Source organism: Symsagittifera roscoffensis, chromosome 7 (genome assembly GCF_963678635.1).
Source record: "Symsagittifera roscoffensis chromosome 7, txSymRosc1.1, whole genome shotgun sequence".
NCBI classification, from domain to species: Eukaryota; Metazoa; Xenacoelomorpha; order Acoela; family Convolutidae; genus Symsagittifera; species Symsagittifera roscoffensis.
Window position 1 is genome coordinate 50,960,589 of NC_087068.1, and position 20,389 is coordinate 50,980,977.

General features: G+C 43.0%; 1 protein-coding gene across 1 annotated transcript in view; it reads left to right on the forward strand.

Annotated features, from left to right (window-relative positions):
* LOC134850915 (IQ domain-containing protein E-like) overlaps positions 1–20,389 on the forward strand; it is a 71,493-nt gene that overhangs the window by 26,040 nt on the left and 25,064 nt on the right. The window contains exons 2-3 of the mRNA XM_063866715.1: positions 17,475–17,524; positions 17,612–17,678. Coding sequence (XP_063722785.1) covers positions 17,507–17,524; positions 17,612–17,678 — 85 coding nt within the window. The 5' untranslated portion in view covers positions 17,475–17,506. The remainder of the gene's footprint in view (positions 1–17,474; positions 17,525–17,611; positions 17,679–20,389) is intronic.

The window sequence follows — 20,389 nt, forward strand, 5'->3', positions numbered from 1 at the left end:
TTTCGTCGTTTAGAAGTTCTAAAACTTCTAAATTCTTCTAATTTTCTTTCTTGTTGCCTCTTGTTTTCTCGACCATTCATCAATGTTCCATTTCTTCCTCCTGTGATACTGACTCCGCACTTTCGGTTTCCGTGTCTTGTAGCACATCGTTGGCTATCCTGACGCTGTTGGAAGCCGTCCTCCAACACTTCTGCTCTTCTACCCTCTGTTTACAGCAAGGTAGGGGATCCACGTTGGATTCTCTGTTTCTGCAGAAACTGTTGTGGAGACACAACGTCACGTTTCTCTCCAAATCTTCTTTCAGCATCTCTGCCTTTTCATTTCCACCACGCTCACTCGTCCTGGAAATTCTTTTCACGGCGGTGGTCACTGCATTCCGATGAGTCACGAGAGCTCGCTTGAAAGCTCCTGCCCCATGAGTGGTGTCACGTTACTTATCCCTTGTCTGATCACGGTCTGGGAGAGTTGTACTCTGCCCGTATCGTCAATCGTTCCATAGGGTGCAGTCACCCCGGAACTTGGTGCATTCTTGTTAGCGACCCATCGTCCAGCTGTCTCTATCAGTTTTCTCACTGTCTGTTCTACGACGGGATCACCCAAGGTGTCACTAGGATCCGGGATTGTTACTCGGTTCGTCTCTGCTGGAAGCCGTGTCTCCGTTGTTTGACTCATTTCTCGAGGTGTCAAGAGCTCCATCGGGGACTGCCCACGAGGAAAATCCCTTGCAGGTATCACTTTCTCAATGGCCGTTGTCAACGCCGCCTGTTCCGATCGCTCTTTGTATTCCTGCCTTAAGCGTTCGATCTCTTGACCCTGCTTTTTGTTGCAGTCTTCAAACAACTTTCTCCACATGTCCCGGTCTTCCTCCATCGCCAGCATGGTCTTCGTCATATCGTCTAACTCCTTCTTCGTACTTCTCAGCTGATCGTTCATCTCGTCCAGATCTTGTATGGTTTGGTTCGTCTGAACCTTCTGTGTTACTTTCGCCCTTTTTGGTGGCACAGCTGCTCTCAGTTGTGAACCAGACGAGGTCGCCTCGCTGTTCATCTCCCGATGCATTCTCGTCAGCCCAGGTTTAGGCTTAGAGGGCGGGCATTGGCATCTCACCTGGTTGGTAAGTCCTAGAACTTCCCAATCCAGGCTCATTCGCCAAGTCACTCCCTGAGAGAGCCCCGTTTCTCCACCTCATCACTCTCATGTTCGGGCGGTCTAGTACTCCTCTTTCTCCATATGCTGCCATCAACAGGACTTCCGTGGGGCGGTCCCCACGGTTGTCTTGCCCCAAGATGTTGATCAGGGCGGTCAGCAACATGACCACCTCTGGGTCCTCCAGAGCGAAGTCTCGTTCGATCAGCCGACGATAGATCGCATCTACTATCGGTCCTACATATGCCTCTGCCAGGTCCATCAATTCATCCAGGTTGAAGTTGTCCATTCTATTCTTTTCAAGTTTGATTTGATTCGATTCTTTGACTCAAGTGGGTAATTTAAATGATCAATCAGGATCTAGAAAAGAAATCACGAATGTCACACTTGTCAGTTTCACCTTAACATATATCGTTAAAATTTGCTTAAAACAGTTCAGATAAAAAGATATTTATCCTATTAAAATCAATTGGTTTCTAAAATTTTGGAATTCGACCTAAGATTGGACAGTCCAAACTGTGGATCTATTTCCAAGATCGTCATTTAGTTGTTCATGGTCACTAACCCCTACTTACCCATGATCTTAATAACCTAACACATAACATAACATAACACACATATCACATGCAACTTAGTCTTTGACCTAACATTCTTTCGCACATCACTCAGCCTATACTTAAGTAATATTTCTTAGGTAGATATACTTGTATGTTTGTATCAGAGAATATCACGTGTACAAGCGCGTACAATTCCCGAGGATGCAGTCTTCCTCTGTTTGGATCGTACACTGGAAGCGAGAGCTCCTTCACGTCCATTTCCACAAGGAAGTCCCTCAGCCTCGTCAGGGACAAGAATAGGTTTTCTGGGTCCACGTGCTGCTTCTCCGTCGCCCTCGTTACCAAGAAGCATAAGTACTTTCCCGGTATCTGCGACACCGCCGGAGGTAAGGCTGCTACGCCCCCTATCCCTGGTCTTTGCTTCCAAAGGAATTCCACGTTTTTGTATTCTCTCTTAAAATATGCCGCTAACGCTGTCCTAAAACTCATGTCTGCGGTGATTGCTATCGCACATGTTCTGTTTGTGAGTATGACATCACTGTCTGTTAGTATTATGTTACTAGAATATTCATTCGGTAAATTAAAATATGACTCAACCACCCTGCCTATGTCAGGTTTCTTAGGTTCTTCGCCTGTTTTTGCTTCTAACTCTCCTGTTTCTCTTGCTATTCTCAATTTTTTTATTATCAGGTTTTCAGTGTGGGTAAGTCCTACCCCCACTCCCCGGACAAAAATATCCATCGGCGTCCCCGTCGATCGCATACCGGATATCAAGTCAAGGTTAGAAGCTAGAATGAGAAGTTGTCCTTCCTGGGCAGCCCAGGAAGGATCATCTCGTTCGGTCTTAATGTATTTCGCGCTTTCACGATCTACGTCTTGTATCGTAACGCTGGTCTTTTTAGGGTCTGATGTCATTTCGTTCAGCCACTTTAAGACACGCAGGTTCGTCAGGTCTTGTTCATTTGACTGCTGTTGCTCATCGTCGAATTCTACCTCGGGTTTCGACCAGTCGTCAACCCACTCATCGTTGTGATCATCGACTATGTTAATGTCTTGTGACACGGTTATTTCCTCTAAACCCACTACTTCCTCCACTATTTTCTTTAGATCTATCCTATCCACTACAAAGTCGTCACCGTAAGGATTGTATTTCTTTCTTGGTCTCGTCCCGTCCTTTTGACGAGTCCGCATCGTGAACGGAAGATCTGGTTCCAAGTTCTTGGGAACCTCTATCTGTTCGGGATCCTGCCAATCCTCTTCTGCGTAGGGTAAGGTTTCATCGTCCGCTTCGATCTGTTCGTTTGGATCCAGGTCCAATGGTGTATCCGTACCTTCCTCTACGACTTCGTTTCCATCGTTCTTCTCCCTGGTGCCTTTTTCATTGACCTCACAAGCAGGATCCATCATTAGATAATCCCCTTCTTCCATGTCTGCAGGTATACACCAGTCTTCTGTCGATGGATTGTGTGGCTTGATGTTCTCGTAGTGGGCGGCTCGGCCAGTACTCAGTCTATAAAAGCGTCCCCCCTGGTGCACCTCCGTAATCATGAAGGGTCCCCTCCATTTTTTTAGAAGTTTCTTTGTCCCTTTCGGTGGTATAACGTTCTGAAATACCCATACGTAGTCTCCCACCGAGTAAGCTTTTGCGCCAGCTGCTTTCTTGTCGAATCTTTTCCTCTGCCTTGCCTGTGCCTGCTGAGTTTTTTGTCTGCACAGATCGTTCAACTCCTGTTGACGTCTGATCACATCCCTTACGTAAACCTGTGGAGATGTTTTCTTTCCCTCATACTCTGGGTAGAAGAATGTCAAGGGTAAAGACTTCTCGTGCCCCGTCAGCATCATGTGTGGACTGACTCCAGTGGTGGAGTGTTGCGTGCTATTATAAGCTCCCATCACCTGTGGAAGGTATCTGTCCCAATCGGTCATGTACCTGGAACAATATACCCTCAGCATCGACACTAACGTCCTATTCTGCCTTTCCACTAGGCCATTCGTTTGAGGGTGGTATGTCGTGGAGTGAGCCTGAGCGACCTGTGAGCGTCTCATAAGCTCTTTCGTAAGCTCTCCTACGAAAGCTGTTCCATTATCCGATTGAAACGTCATCGGACAACCATGTCTTGCTATCCACGTGTTGATCAGGTGGTCGCATGTCTCTTCCGCCGAGGCAGTTATGCAGGGCACGGCCTCTGCATACTTCGTGAAGTGATCTATCATGACCAAGACTTGGTTATAACCGCTGTCTGTCATGCATATCGTCTGGTGATCTATCTGCACCACCTCGTTGAATTCAGACGACTCAATCGATTGTCTGCGGCAACAGGCTTATCGAACGTTTCGATACCGCTATCGTTTCTAAGTCATCCGCTGCGTTGTCAAAGACTCTTTCGCTTGGTATTAGGTAGCGATCACTGTCAGGATCCTGGTACACCTCTCTGTCCAGGTCTCTCGCCCGAGTTTCCACTAGTAGCGTGTGTATCGCTAGTTCTGACAGTTCGGATCCCCAACTCGAGTTCCTGTCTGAAAAGGTGTCCATTCCTGAGTTTCGGGAATCATCATCCGTCGAAGAGGTTGTGCTGGAGACTGCACGCTCCTCCAGATCATGTCTGTGCTTTCTTCGCATCCACCTGAACTCCCCGGACAAAACCTTGTTCTCTGGGTCCTGTCTCTCATCAGGAATTTCCTCGTTTATCTCAGACTCCCCGGACAAATTTCCTTGTCCCGGGTGTTGATCTTGTGATCGCTGGTTCTTCTCCTCATCCTTCTCCCCGGACAAATAGTCTTGCGGCAGATTTTGTTATACAACTTCACCCTCTTTATCCCGGTCTACAAAGCTGACGGTTTTCTTTCGCTTGCTGCTCCCCTGTTCTTTCTGTCCGTAAGAAGTACTTCTTAAAATCTCTTGGGGTATTGAGGATACTAGTTGCTGAACTATTGTCCTACAATCCCTTTCGTTCTCTTCGTGCTGTCGTCTGGACGGCATGATCTTCACCTTCTCACTGACTGTTAGTGATGCCACTGCTGCTGTCCACTCGGGGTCATCTCTGGTCACTTCTCTTTCTAACAATCCACCCAGCATCCGCATCACTTGTGATGTGACTTGCACCGTTTTATCCAATAATGAGAGGCTGTTTATATTCATGCGAGAGAGTTCTTGTTGGACCAGGTTCGAACGCAGCAACAAATCCAAGGGGACCGGGTCCTCCTTGGACAGGATCTTTATCTCGGCTGCTTTCTCTACAGGTAGCTCAGGGTGCAGACTTATCCAACCATCTCGTTAAGGGAAGCGCTTCATAAGTTTCTTTGTCCAGAAACGAGAATCCCTCCTTTATTTCCGCCTGATTGGCCTGCTTCTGCTCCAATCTTTCATAGAACTCAGTTTTCTTGCTGAGGCTGTCAGCATTCTGGTGTTTATCACGCATCCTATGTTCGATTATCATGAGGTAGCCATCCAGTCTTACTATCCATCTACCAATATAACTCTGATCCATCGAGTAGGTCTTCAACCAGGATAACGCTCTGTTGTCCACGCGTAACTTGAAGGGAGCGCTCCCCAAGTATGCACGGTACTTCTCCACGAAGTTGACTACTGCAAACATCTCTGCTTTTGGTGCGCCATATTTCATCTCTGTGTCACTCAAGACCTTGCTGCCGTATGTGATGGGACGGAGAACTGTTCTTCCGTTCCATTCTTGCTCTTGATGCAAGATTCCTGAGATGGCCACCACCGATGCGTCTGTGTCGAGAACATACATGCCCTCTTCTGTAGGCATGCCCAGCACTGGCGCTTCGCACAGTTCCCGCTTTATGTTCTCGAATGCAACCTGTGCCTCATCGTTCCATTCGAACTTTTTCCCTTTGTTGCGCATCAGCTTCTGCATCGGGTACACCTTGTCCGCATATCCTTTAATGAATTCACGGTAATAATTGGCAAACCCCAGGAAGCTCATTAGCTGTGTGTCCGTCCTCGGAGCCTTCCATGTCATCACAGCCTCTACTGCTTCCGGATCTGGCCTCGCACCATGCCTGTCCACCATTCTTCCCAGGTACTTGATCGAATCCCTAAGGATTTCACATTTTGATGGTTTGCATTTCAAGCCTGCTCTTTTTATACATCCGAAGACCTCATCGAGCCGGTCAATGTGATCCTCCAGGGTCGGTGTCGCTATGACTACGTCATCCACGTAGCACATCAAGAGATTCCCGTACTTTTTGGTCACTCCTGTCAAAGCCTGAGCCATCAGCCTTTGAAAGGTTGCTGTTGCATTGCACAAGCCGAAGGGCATCCTCTTCCACTGGTACAACCCCAATTCGCACGCGAATCCGGTTTTCTCTCTGTCCTTCTTTCGCAGAGTCCAATGTGGTGAAGAACTTGGCATCACCAAGTTTAGATAGGCTCTCATCTATTCGCGGTATCGGGTACGCATCTTTTATCGTTACCGCGTTCAAGTAACGAAAGTAGCAACAAAATCTAAGCTGCCCCCTTTTCTTTTTCGCCATTACTACTCCGCAAGCCCATGGCAATTTCGAGGGTTCTATCATGTCGTATTCAAGCAACATTTCTATTTCCGCTCGGCACGCTTCCGATTTATGTGGCGTCATTCGCCTTGCGCCTTCCCTATGGGGAACGGCGCCCTCTTCTAGTTCGATCTCGTGTTCGACGAAATTACAGCAACCGATGTCCGCCTTATGTTTTGAAAATACATCGGCGTTCCGATTTAGGAGGTCCCGCAATTTTTCAAAATCTCCCTCACCTATTTTCCCTTTTAAATGTTCTATTTCTGGCAAAACCGGTTTGTCAGAATCTAGTTCATATGACGAGGGGCGTTCCGGAAAATTCGAGCAGCTTGATAAGCCGTCGTCCGTTTCGGATTTCATTGAAAACAATTTATAAATAGATTTTAATTCATTGATTCTCTTTAAAATTTTATCTTTATTTGCATGATAAGGACAGTCTTACACACTATATTTCTTCAAGTTTTGTGTCTCCTCATAGTCGGTCCTCATCGGCAAAGCGTAGCCAAGCTTCTTTCCACGCTGGATTGAAACCGTGGTGTCCAGTGTGTTCAACAACACACTGACACACAGTCCGTTTCGCGTTACCGAGAAGCTCCGGCCTAAAATCACCGAACTCTGACTATTTGGATTCGGTACCAAGCAAACCTGTTTACTATCACTCAATGAATTTAAATTTCTCATTCTAAAAATTGCTCAACAGCTTGTCCTGGTTTTAATTTTACTTTTCTATCCAAAAAAACTGGTACCTTATTTTCGTCTGTTATTATCCTTTTAATTGGTCTCTTAACATACTTTCGGTCCGGGTTTCTAATCCGTATCAGACCGTTGTTCAAATCAATCATCACGTCAAAATTCCTGACAAAATCTCTGCCCAAAATGAATTGGTCGGCATCGTCCAGATTCTCTACCACCAGGAAGCTCATCCAAAGATCTCGTCCTCCCATGTGAAGGACCGTTATCGGTGTTCTTCCGGCTAAGTAGATGGCTCCTCGATTTGCGGCTGCCAGTCGGAGATTCGTAGGAATCAGATCTTCCCGCGTGAAGCCCATTCTTTCCCAAGTTTTTATCGGCATCACACTCACTACCGCTCCTGTGTCCAGAAGCCCTGTGACTCCGATTTTTGTTCCGTTGGTGTCGAGCAGATGTGCTGTCACATCTGCTTCATATCCAATGTGTACTGTGTCTTGTTCCATCATGGCGTCGTGGCCTATCCTGCGGACCTTGAGTTCCTCTTCTCCCAAATAGATCTGCCCTATTTGGTCATCATCTGTTGTTACATAAGTCCTGGTGTAGATACTGATCCCATCCACGTTCAGCATCACTTGATACGGCCCATAGACTTCTAGGTAGCGTCCATGAAGTTTCTTCATGCGAGGGCCACCCGCCGTTAGTAGTGCCCTCACAGCCCTCGACTCGGTGCGTGGCTCCATCTGCCTCAGATAGTCTGCATATGTGTCCAAATGCATCAAAGTGAACTCAGACGGTTCACTCAGATTTCTGATTACCTGATGCCCTGCCACCGAGATTATCGACTGTATTTTACTTCCTTGCGGTGCCAAACCGAACCTCTGACCAGAGATAACATTAAGTTTCATACTCAAGCTGCTTGGTGCTTTTGCCTCTTCAACTTCCGTTGCTTCGAAGGCGTTCAATTGCTCCTGTAATTTTTCATTCTCCAGCTCGAGTTTCACCTTTTGTTCAATCTCTTTCGTCACTAGTTCCTGTTGTACTCTATTTATAGCATCTTTCGCAGCTGCCCTATAATCGATTTTGAAGTCATCGGCCGCAGTTGCTGGTTCCGGTTCACGTGCTTCTTCTGTTACCGCTTGCATCTTCTTTGCTACCAGCTCTTGAGGTTTATCCTTTCTGCGTGCCTCCGCTTCACTCAAAAGTCGAGCCTTGCTGGCTTTCACTCCTGACAAAGCTTCTTCATGTCTTGGATGCTTGATGTCTGCCACTGCATCCCAGAAATGCGGACAATCTGATTTAAAATGACCTTCCAAGTTACAAAAGAAACACCTCGGGCCGAGTTTCGCAATTACTCCTCGCATGAAATCCTCATGGTCCAACTCTGACGCATCTTCGTCCTCGAGGCTAAAGCCTATTGCTTTCGTGCCTTGTTTGTAAGCTGGGCATGCTGACACATGATGGTCTGTTGAACTGCAATTAGCACAAGAACGTCTCTTGTCCATATCATCCCTCGGTTTGTACCAATTGTTCCGTTGGTTTGCTGGTCCGTTGATAAAATTTCCATAATTGTTCTTGTAATATCCAGATCTCGAAGGAGGTTTCAACAACAGATACTCTTTTGATTTGAGCCTCAACTCCTCCGGTGTTGGCGCATTAGTTGATAGTGGTGTGTAATGCGTTGCTAGCATTGTGCGAAGTTCATCATTTTTCACACCACCGATGAATTTTGAGGCTACGGCCAGGTTCATCCTTCGGTGTGACTCATCCGGTTGGCTGCGTCTTCTCAGCATTTCCAAATCATCGAGAAACTTGTCTATTGTTTCATCTTCTCGTTGCCTCCGTTTCTCGAAGCGCATCATCGCCTGGTGCCCCTGCACCCCTGATCCGAAACGGTTTAACAAGATTTCGAAGATTTTTTCAGCAGTGTCACGTTGATATTGCTTCTTGGCCGTGACACAGTTCAGGGCTGTCACTTCCAAGTTGCTGGTGAGCGCGCTGCATTCCTGTCTCTCCGACAAGTCCTCTTCCTCGAAATGCAGCTTCATTACCTCTATCCAGGTATCAATACAGCCATCAGATTCGTCTTTGTAGCATCTTGGCTTCTTAAAGACTCTTCTGGACTTCTCACTGCGTTCATTGGTTCTAGATAACCTCGTCAGGAATGTCTCCAACGACCTGTTCAGGGGTTCAAATGCTGTGGCCATTGCCGTAGCATCCCTTGAGTGTCCCGCTTGAGTGTCCTCACACCTTGTCGAAGGCTCTGTGTGCGGTGCATCCCTGCAATCCGAATCACCGTGAGCGTTTCCCGCTTGGCCCATATGACTCCTCCTCGGGCTTGCATGCCCCCTGTTGCCGGAATCACTTCTCCCAGTCGCATGTGTGTCTTGCGTTGGTCGTTCGTTAGAGGTTTGTCTGTTCCCCGTTGAGCTTGCTCTACTGTTCGGGCCCCATGCTGTATTACCCCTTGTGGCATAGCCTGATGAACTGCCCCTGCCTCTAGTGGATCCATACGTCTTCCTCCTTTGATGTTCATTGAAGTTCACACTCGGTTCCCTGCTGGGACCTCCCGAGTTCGGCTCTCCTTCTTTTGGTCCACTCTTGCTGCTTAGTAGCCCGTCCAACCTATCCATGATAGCCTGAGTTCGCCTCTCCATCATCGCGTCTATTTTTGTGTCAAGAGTCCCAAGAGACTGCTCTTGCTGAATTCTTAACCTCTCCATGTCGTCTCTTAAGCGTAACTCTCGCTGTTCCGCCTCTCTGGTCATTCGCGACAAGTTCTTCGCCATATGCTCGTCCGTTCTTTCTTTCAAGCGTTTTTCGCTTCTGCCAACTTCTTGTCTGTTGCGGTTTATTTCTTCCCGCAGACTTTCTCTTTCAATGTGAACTGCTCTTTCTAGTTCACTCATCCTTATCGACATCTGTTCATTTTGTTCTCCTAAACTGCCCACTATGTTGTTTAAGGCTTCCTCTAGTGCTGCCCCGTTATCCATGAGTGGCGTCACTAGTGGTGATGTAACCCTGTCGGTCCCAGGTAACTTCGTGCTTGTCGAGATCCGGGCCTTGACTCTCTGCTTCAACGTCTTTTCATTATTTAATTCAGGATCCATTAACGCGTTGCCAAGCCCTCTGGTTCTACTCTCTCCAGGTTGTGGCTCCGAACTTGTCCTAATCGCGAAGTCCTTTGACTGGCCCGGTGTGTTTGCCTCTTTGCTTATCGTTGTCACTACACCAAATTTGTCCATGGTTCCAGTCTCTCTTCCGACGTGTGCCTCACTCTCCTGGATCGAACTATTGAGGCTGACTTGAGATCCAAAGTCCCCTTGCTCCTCTTCATCCTCTTCCTCCTGGGACTCATCATCGTTTCCTGCTCCTCCTCCCATGCTGAATGGAAAGATGTTTCCGAAGGTGTTCTTCATTCTTTCTGAGAACGATGATGACGTTGTTTGTTTCCCAGTTCCGCTTGCCATCATAGTGTTGTCTGTTGGAGATCTTCTAGTTGCCGCTACTTCAGTTGAGATGTCGGACAGTTCCGACATCTCTTCCCGATCCAATGTCCCGGTTGAAGTGGCAAAATCTTGGCCTTGCTCTACCGGAGTAGATTCACTCGCCAGCCTTCTGCCTCCCCCTTCCAGTCCATTTACTTCCTGGTTGTCGTTCATGGTATGGTCCGTATTGACCTCCACTTCTAACAGTTCTCTTCGCTCTTCTGAGGTCTTCTGACTTCTCGTTTCAACCATTCTGCCTGAAACCGTCTCCTCTTTATCGGACCGGGATCGCTTGATCCAATCCACAAAAGGATCGGTCATCGTTTTTCTTTGCTTTTCAGGTATGAATTTCCTAGAGCTATTACCTCGTTTTGGTATCCTTGACTTGTCTAGACTCATTTTCTATTTGTCACTTTTTAATGCCTATACTTAACTCGATTGCTAGAGACCTTATAGTTTTATTAACAATAATAATGACACAACACAATAAATTCCACAAGATTCTATTAAATAGTGACCAAGAATCCCTGTATGTTGTCACAGTACAGTTTGTATAAAATTTATTCACACTAACCGATTATCGGTCCAAAGATTTTGAAATTAGCACAATATGATGTTATCAGTCAATTTAAAAGATAGTGTACTCACTACCCAATCAAGCACAGTTTATGTTGATTTAAAATCAAAAACAAATAATTTATTTTGACACAATATGAATGTATTATATAAAAAAACCTATGTGTCTTGTACTCTTAGTCGGTCGCAGTACAATAGTCGAACCTGTCTTTTAAAGAAAAAGTTTTCCCTGCTCGGTGCTGCACCAAACAGACAAAACTTTGAAGGCAGTAATTTTCTCAAGTGGGCGTCTATTGCACCCACCGAGCACTGTGTTACCTATCTGCCTTCGGACTGCCCGAACTAGACCTACTAAAATCCTCAGGGCAGTCACTTTTCCCAAAAACGTATTATGTTTCAATCCACACCAATGAATCACGCTCTTTTTAATTTAGACTTAGTGTCGCGAATATCCGAGTTCGGACCTTTTCTGTATTAATCTGGTTCTTATTGGAAGGCAAGTTACCAGTGCAGTCACTGATACCTAGCTTGTGTGCTAATAACCTAATACCTCTCACTTTTTAGTCTTTCTTTCGTCTACATAAGTCCTTAATAAAACAATACCCCTCCGGATTGGCACAAATAGGACCCTTCCGGATTGATAGAATCTAGACCCCTCCGGATTTGGACCCCTCTGAGTTGGTTACTATAAGACCCCTCCGGATTTGGACCCCTCCGAATTAGCAACTATAAGATCCCTCCGGATTCGGACCCCTCCTAACTTGAAAAATCTTTGACCCCTCCGGATTGGGAGCCCTCCGGTTTTGTAAAAGTGGCTTTTCGGAGATTTCCTTTTTTCAACCTATACCCCTCCGGATACGTTACGTTCTCCGATGCAATTATGCTCTTTCAATTAACTGGGAAGGGTATTTAGTACCTTCCTAGACCCTTCCGGATTGAAGTTAAGCCTCTTATTTGACAATTCACGCTAACGGTGAAGGGTCTTATCGCTGGCCTAACTTCGGCTCGATTAAGCTTTTGCTGTGCCTTTAGCCCTCCCTTTTGGTCTAGAATGGCCTAAAGTTACTTTATTCAACCGCTATTACCTTTTGGTAGGGGTCTAAGGGTTTTTTCGGAAAAATTTATAAAACGTGAAGGGTGTACCCCTCCGGATTTGTGTAATTTGCTAAAAACAATCTCAAAAAAAATTTTCTCGCTGGCTTTTTCAAGTAATTCTCTTTCCTACTACTAAGTTTAGCTAATTTCTGATCTAATGGTACTAAGATTAACCGGATCTGTCCAGTTGTCGAAAAGTTATCAGCCAAAACGTCTTTCTTGCAAACTCAAAAAATTTCTCACTTATAGGTTCCACCTAACTTTTTCCGCAATTCTGGTCCTTCCGACCTAAAAATTATTGATCCGAGCTCAGAAGGCCTATACTCTTCTAGTTCAATTCAAAAGACCCGATCTAAAACGCTTTGGCAGAAAAAATTTGGGAAAAACTATGCTACCTGGACCCCTCCGGATTGATGAATCCACCAAATCAAACACGTTATGTTCGATTTCTCTGCAACCCGGAAGGCTTTCGGGTAGCAGGTTTTAAAACTCGTAGATTCACTAGTGGACGTTGTCCGAACAACTAATTTTACTGTCGTAACTCAAAAATTTCAAAAAATTTTCTAAATTTATAGTGTTCCGTTTTCTCAAAAATCACGAAAATTCGGTTTTTGGTTCCAAAATAGTTCCAACCACTTCCGAACTAAACTTAACCGGTTCTATCTATTATGGTAGTGCAGTTACGATGTAACACACTAACTTAGTGCTTTTTTCCGTTTCAAAAAATATCGATATCTCAAAAATCGCGACTTGTGGGGGGATCAAAATATCGCTATTTTGACCCTAAAAACCGGTCTGTTTTCGTTGTTTTTCACTGAAAAACGATATAAGACTATTAATATAGGCTATATAAATAATAATATTAGTAATACTATACCCCTCCGGGTTTCCTCAATATCCGAATTAAGGTGCTTAACTCGGATATTCGCAGTTCGGTGAAGGGTCACTACAGTGCAGCACTGTCGAGCCCCCCACAGGTTACTATTTTACTTTTTGTACCAAAAGGGCTACAAAACTTGTTAACGATACCCAACAGTCGATTGTTGTTGTCGTTGAGCCCCTTCTTGTTGCTCCTTGTACTGCTTGCCGGATCGGTCTTCACCCAAGACCCTTCCGAATTGAGCGCAAATCAGCTGACCCTTCCGGATTGAGCGCAATTTATCATTAACGTGCTTAAATGCTCAAATAACCCTACAGTACAAGCCTCACAAACGGGCTACAAAACTGATCGTAACGATCCTGACTGATATAAATGCCTGTAACAACAATATATCTATCAACAACAAACGGGGGGGTTGGATCACATCTTGTCTGGGGGGATGATTTCTACTGATTTTTTACTTTTTTTTTTACTGTTTTTGGTTTTTTCGGTTATTTTTTATGTTTTTTGTTTTTCTTGGGTACTATACTACTTTTTGTTTGGTTTTACTTATATCTTTAAGTGTTTTTGGTCACAAACCACTCAGGGGATGAGGGGTTCGCGATTTCCCCCACCCTTCCTGGTTCGTGAATTTTCGGTCTTAACTAGGTTAAAAAACTATTCCCGGTAATCCGGAAGGCTTCCGCGTTCCGAACTACCCTTCCGCTCCGGCGGTTTAGGCCTATTAAGGGCGTTAATGTGAGCATCCGCTCGGCGCGGAGTGCTCGTTAACGGTTCTGCCGGTCATGATGTTAAAAAAGAATAACACCCAGGAGCGCCATAAAAACATGTATGTAACATTCGCCCGGAAGATACATATCGACGGATAACAAAACTAAGTCTTAAGACGACTGGCTAGCGTCTAAACAGAGCTTTGCATGCTTTTCACCGTCTCTACCAAGCCAGTACTTTTCGGTGGTCTTTCCAACATCGGCTCGACAAAAACGTTACTGTTCTCCGGCTTCGACCAGAACGCTCAAATTAACTTAATTACATGCAAATAGTGAGCTCATGGCTGGGTCTCAGTATCCCCAGACCACGAGGTCACTCCTAAAAACAGGGTTACTACTTATATTATTATTGTTTTTGTTCAGTAGATAAAAATCATCATCTCCATCGAAGATGGATCAACACTTTCCCCCAACTCCTAGCTTCTCATCCTTATCAAAATGAATCTAGATATTAATTAAATTCAAGTCAGGACATGACAGGAAGCTAAAAGTTTATGCAACAGGATAAAAGTTCTAGTTCCTTTACCCTTCCGGATTGACGAATCCGCTGAATCAAGCTCGTTAATCTTGATTTCCTCCTAATCCGGAAGGCTGTCTCTTACCCTTCACCGTTGTTCGCAACGGCCTTGCAACTATTGTAGCAGCACAATAGTTGCAACTCGGAACGTTCTCTGCTATGTTGTCGTTTTTTAATCTCGATTTTCGTCTTGTTCGCAATCGCAGATAAGGTTGTTGTTGTTTTTCTTAGTTCTTTTTGCTAAAATGGCCGTTTCTGACGTTTCTCAGAAATGTTACGTCATCACTTCGAAAATTTAAAATTTTAAAATACGGGAATATCCTGACCTTCACCGTTCTGCTAATCATCCGAATAACGTCGTTAATCCTTCAAAATCATTAACTCGGAAGGTTCACTGCTAAAATTTCGAAGTCTGCAGAGATTGCACTTTGTCCCTTCTGGTCGAATGTCACAATTTTCGATATTTAATTTGTCGTTTTTTTTCTTTTGCAGAGTAAGAATGAAAATCTACGACCTGATTGTTGAGAACCTCATCCTTTTGTTTTTCTTCGCTTGGAGTAGCTGCACTGTTTGTTTTAGATTCATCAATCAAAACTCCAGATGGTGGTGCTTCAACATTCTTATCTTCTTCATTTTCGGTACCATTACAAAACTTATCGCTTGTTGTTTCGTTATCGTTTTTCTCGTCGCTGGCATTATTGGAGCTTGGTTTTTGTGGGTAGTGATTATTTGGATTTTTGGTTATTTGGTTCCCTATGTTACACCAATCATCGTGATGACCTTTTTCTTGGCGTCCAGACATCTTGCATTTTTGACATTCATGTAGTGAAGGTATGTGAAACGAGTTTTCTACACCTTCCCACATTTTGAAGCCATCCATTCTCGATTTATAAGACCAGTCCTTCAGCTTTTTCTCTTGTTCTTCGTTTTGTATTTTAACTTCTAAAATTGCTCTTCCTGTGTAAACATACTGACCCGGTTCAGTAACGATACAGGTCTCACGTTGGAATATGGGGCTATGAATTATGTCTTCTGGCAATTGGAGAATTAATTTCGCTTCGATATCGTTGCATACATAAGGCAAGTTCGACAATTTGATTTTTGCTAGTTTAGGGTAAATGCTCTTGGGTCTATGAGACCTTGGAAAGCATCCCATGGGAAATACCGTCCTGTTAAGTAGAATGATTCCTTCGCTTTTGATGCTAGTAATGAATTGCTCTGCTTCGGGGGGAGCAATAACTGTCAGTGTATGAAGTTTGCGGTCATCTTTCGTCACGGTTATTGTTTTTGAGATTGTCATCTTCTGTTGCATTGTTGTGGGGAATTGTTTAAGTATATCGGAAGCACAACTTCGATATGCCTGCGCCAGATTTTCAGCTGACCTTACAATTTCTCTCGAGAATGGGGGGATGATTTTGATTATTTGGATTTGTTTTGTTTGTGTCGTCGATTTGTTTGCTGTTAGCGCATTTCTGAAATTTGTCTCCGTTTCAATCAGCACTTCGTGAGTAATTGGTAGCTGAGATTCCGTCAGTTGTTGTTGACTCATGACTTGGTTTTACTCAATGGGGGGCAAAAAAGCCTTCACCCGTAGGTATACTTGAAAAAAAATTTAGATTTTTCTCTTTCAAAATGTAGAAATCAGAAGGCAAAAACATCAACTATATTGCACGTGCAAAAACATGCTGATTGTGCGTTTTATTTATTCTAAAAAATTTAGAATCAACAAAACATTTGTTTTAATTGTGCATGTTTAAAAAAGTTCATATTCCTTATCATCATGAAACTTGTTTGAAATGATTCCATTCTCTTTTCAACGGTGTCTTGCAGAAATGAAGACAACTAACTATTAAGACATTTTGATGGGAATCCAGGACCAAGGCGCTACACAAATGTGTGTCTGAAAGAGTTTGACCGCCGCTTAAATTTGAAGAGTTAATTTTGAATCTGTTAACGCTCAACTTCTTTTCACCTGGTCGTCCCGTACCAGTCAAGTTGCCTTTATTTGTTTCCTCCAAATTTGGTAAATCGGGAAGCTGCTTCACACCAATGTATCTGATCGCATCTATTGACGTTTGATTCAGGTTTACTCTGTTTTTTCCAGTGTTCAAGATGTTAAACTCAATTGTTGATTCTCCTTCGTTTTCTAGACAACTGCATATTCATGCTCGTCGTCTGCTGTAAGTAGACAAATACCATATTGAACAATCAGAATCGAGACAAAAAGCAATTTTTCGAAATAGATGTTTTTCTATTTCCTAAATTTGCCCAGAAACTAAAAATCAGAAACTAAAAAATCATAGCAACCGAGGTTACAGTTAGGAGTCCCTTCATCACATATTCCAGTCCAAACCCTTGGAATTTTTTACATATGGAAGTGAAACTGATAAAAAGGAGATGATTTGGATTGATGTGTTTAAAATTAAACGCGATACGGGTTACGTTCTTTTAATAAGAACACGGAACTCGACACCAGAAAAAAAATATATATATTGCATTACAAATAAAAAATTTCTTCGAAAGTTGTTTTTGTCATTTTTTTTGTACCGAGTACGCAAGCGGCGTTCGCAATCAGTATTGCCAGGGAGATTCTTTGTTTTAAAAGCTGCCTGTCCTAGGTTCCTCAGTACTTATGCTAAGGTTCTTACTAAGCTTGTTCAAAAATATTTGTACTGGGGCCAGCGGCGCCCTGAAGCTGAAAAGTTAGCGGTTGAAAAAGATATCCATCATCTACTGTCTTCATTTTTATCATTTTTTCGCTCTTCTGCTTCAGCGGCAGCCGTACCAGGGCTACAAACCGACCCCGCACTAATCCAGCTGGGGGCTAGGGAGCCTACCACCGTTACATCCCACAAGAGCTGCTTACCAGCATGCCTCGTGCTCGTCGTAGCAAAAGACCTCTGAAAAAGAATGTTGTGAAGCTATTAGGATGAAGTTTGTCATTGTTTTCTAATGCTTTCGAACAAAAATAAAAACGATTGACTTAAGATTTCGCATCCATTCAATGTACAGTTTTGGAAGTTGTCATTCTTGTATGTAAGTATGAGAGATTTAGGAAGCCGTTATTTAAGTTTAGGAAGCCGTTGTAATTTTGCGTTAAATTTCAAATAAGCGTGCCCGTAGCTTCTATTTTTGATTTTTTTTCTGTGAAACAAATTAATGAATCGAGTGCTTCGTGAACGCTTTTGCCGACACTTTTTTTCAAGTTCACGAAGAAATAATTTGGCTATCACTTTCAATTTCAGATATAAAATGGAATAAAATGAAGTTTTGAAATGGTGCTTGATTCAGATGTAAGCACTTTTTGCTATTTCGAGTGCTCCATTGAGATGCATTTCTGATGAAAATTTTTGCCAATACTATTTTTGATTTTCTTCTAGTCCACGCTTCTGGATGGCACTGAAAGCAGCGTGAGCACGAAATCTCGCCAGAAACGAAAGAAAATTAGTTAGTACATTCCAAAATTACAAAACATAACGTTTGGTATGATGAGATTAATTTTTAAAGCTTTTCCCTCCCGCAAAATCCCTCTTTTCTACTCCTCATGGTTTTTTTAATGCTCAAATTATTTTCATGCATTTACAATTTCATTATAGATGCTCATAATTAGTTTGACTTAGGAACAAATTTGCGAAATTGATCAAAGCGATTAGATGAAGTTGAGTTTGCATCATTCGATTATTTGTGTATTTTTCGAGTAATCAATTTGTGTTTTGTTGTGACTTCCTGAAGTTCCAATTTCCAAGGAAAAATTACAATTTCCAGAGCAATTATCACAATTAATCATTTATTAACACCTATTTTATCAAAAACTAATTGAATTCAATTTTTTGATTCCATCGAAAATAGCTCTCCTCATTTGCCCGATACAGTGTATAGAGAAATTGTTGATTCAACGGTTTTATTCTTTGGTGCATTAAATGTTTAGGACTACCCCATTATTTCTAATGCATTTTTTAAATTTACTATCGAATCTTCAGTGTCTCTGTAGTAAATCAGAAGTTTTTTCAATTAGAAAAGATTTCCTTAATTTATGATTTTTTTCAAAGAATTTATGTTTTTAATGGTTCCACTTTCTATGAGTTTGCGTGTTGAAAACCAAGATCAATGTTCAAGAATGAATTGTGAAACTTTTCGCATAAATTGTATGCATCATCAGTCACTGAAAACTAAAATTAAATAAAATAAACAACAAAAACAACAAGGAAATATCTGTGACATCTATAAAAGAGATGCAACATTGTGAAATAGAACAGATCGAATCTTTTTCAACTTGGGCAGAGTCTCCCGTTAGTTTGCGTTTAGCAAGAATTATTAACTCGGAAAGATATTTTTCTCATGAGTTAAACGTAATTAAACAAACCACTAAATTATTGCTAACAGTGAACGTGCACGGTACATTAACATACTGATATAATCAATTTCTGGCCAATCCAATTTATACCATTGTTTTCTATTTCAGCGTTCTCTTGAAATTGAAGGATGTTACTTCGTGCACGAGTCTGATTTTTTTCTCAAATTCGAAAATTTATCTAAATTTAAATTTCATTTAAGTGTATCCAAAAAAATATTGAAATTACTAGCTCTGATTTTGTTTAATTTCCTTTCAAATTTTTCTCGGTTTGCCCGCATAAGAATTTTATTCGGCTTTTGCCGTTTCCTTATTTTTTTTATATCGGCATACTTGCCTCATATTTGGTCATCTAAAGGGTGCTAATATGTTTTCATGCGTGTGGGTGTGAGGCGACGTAAAAATTTCAAGTATAAGAGCTTTGTGACACTTTTTGCCACAAAATTTTTTTCACATTTATGATCGTCTGCCCAAGTGTTGTTTGCGTAGTTACCGCTGGGTGAATTTTGCCTGATTGCTTGTTAACGACTGGCAATTATGCTTCAAGTTATGTTAGCAAATTGAACTTCATTTGAGACAAACGTCCTAGACATTGTTGTCAGTTTTTCAACTTATTTTCTGTCTGCTGGCCTGCCACGTTGTTGTAGCTACATCGATATCTGCTTTGAGTTTCTGATTGAAATAGAGAGATCGTTTATGTGTGAGAGATCGAGGGAGAAAGAGTTAGGAAAATATTGTTCCTGTCTGGCCATGTTGATTTTGTCTCGTTCGGTCTATCACTGCAATTCCCCCAGGGTCTCTATCTGCAAAACGGGAGTGGAAGGGAAACCAACTTTTCCCGTGATAGCGTCTTTGTGCTGGTGTCGGCACCTTTCCTCTGTATAGCACACTCAAGAGGGAGGTTTTGATGTGTTATGAAACCCGTTCTACGGGCCAAGTTTTTCGACCGAGTGTAACTCCATGCCCAGTTCAAGCGGGCAGTCGTTGTATTGGTGAGAACCGAGAAAAACTCCCGTTACGTGGAGTTGTGTGATAAGCTGCAGATGTTTGGCAGCTTCTTCAGGATTCTCCCATAGGCTCTCGATGGTAAGTGAGGTTGATTGTTCCCGGCAGTTAAACAGATGGTCGGTAGTGTGTGGCCCTATTTAGCAACTTGGGCAAACGTCGGGTATAATGTTGTTTAGCCTTTGGTGGTAGCTGGCGAGGTAAGTTGAATATCCGGGTCGCAGTTGTGAAAGTGTACACTGAGTTTTCCGGTCAAGTTTGCCGTCATTTGATGATAAAATTGGGAGTATTCTACCAATTAGCTTGGACTTTTCGTTATGAAAAAGTTGTATTATTGTGGTGTGAAGGTTTCTAATCCCGTTAACGTATTCAAGCTTAGAGATGCTCTCCTGGTTTTCTGTTACGCAGATGTTCCATGTCAGGTTTGACGTTATATTTGAGGATGGGTCTGATGGTAAAATTACAGTTTTTGTTGTTGATAGTGTGGTGGCCAGTTCTGAACTCCTGGTAGCACCCGAGAAAAAACTGGTTAGAAGGCTTTTTTTGTGGTGTTTTTAACCGAACGAATTTTAGTCTCATCATGTAAATGTGTTGTCACTCGTTCTTAAGCATCCTGTTGTTGATCGTAGAGCGTTGTTTTGCTTTATTTGTAAACGTTGCCAATTGGTTTAGCTAAGTGTGGGGGTCCAAATTGGAGCTGCGTAGTTCAGGACATTCCTTCCAATTGCCTTGTAGGTGACACTGAGTGTTTCTTTGGAGCAATTCCAAGAAGTGGCAATAGGGTTTGTAAATACATTATTCC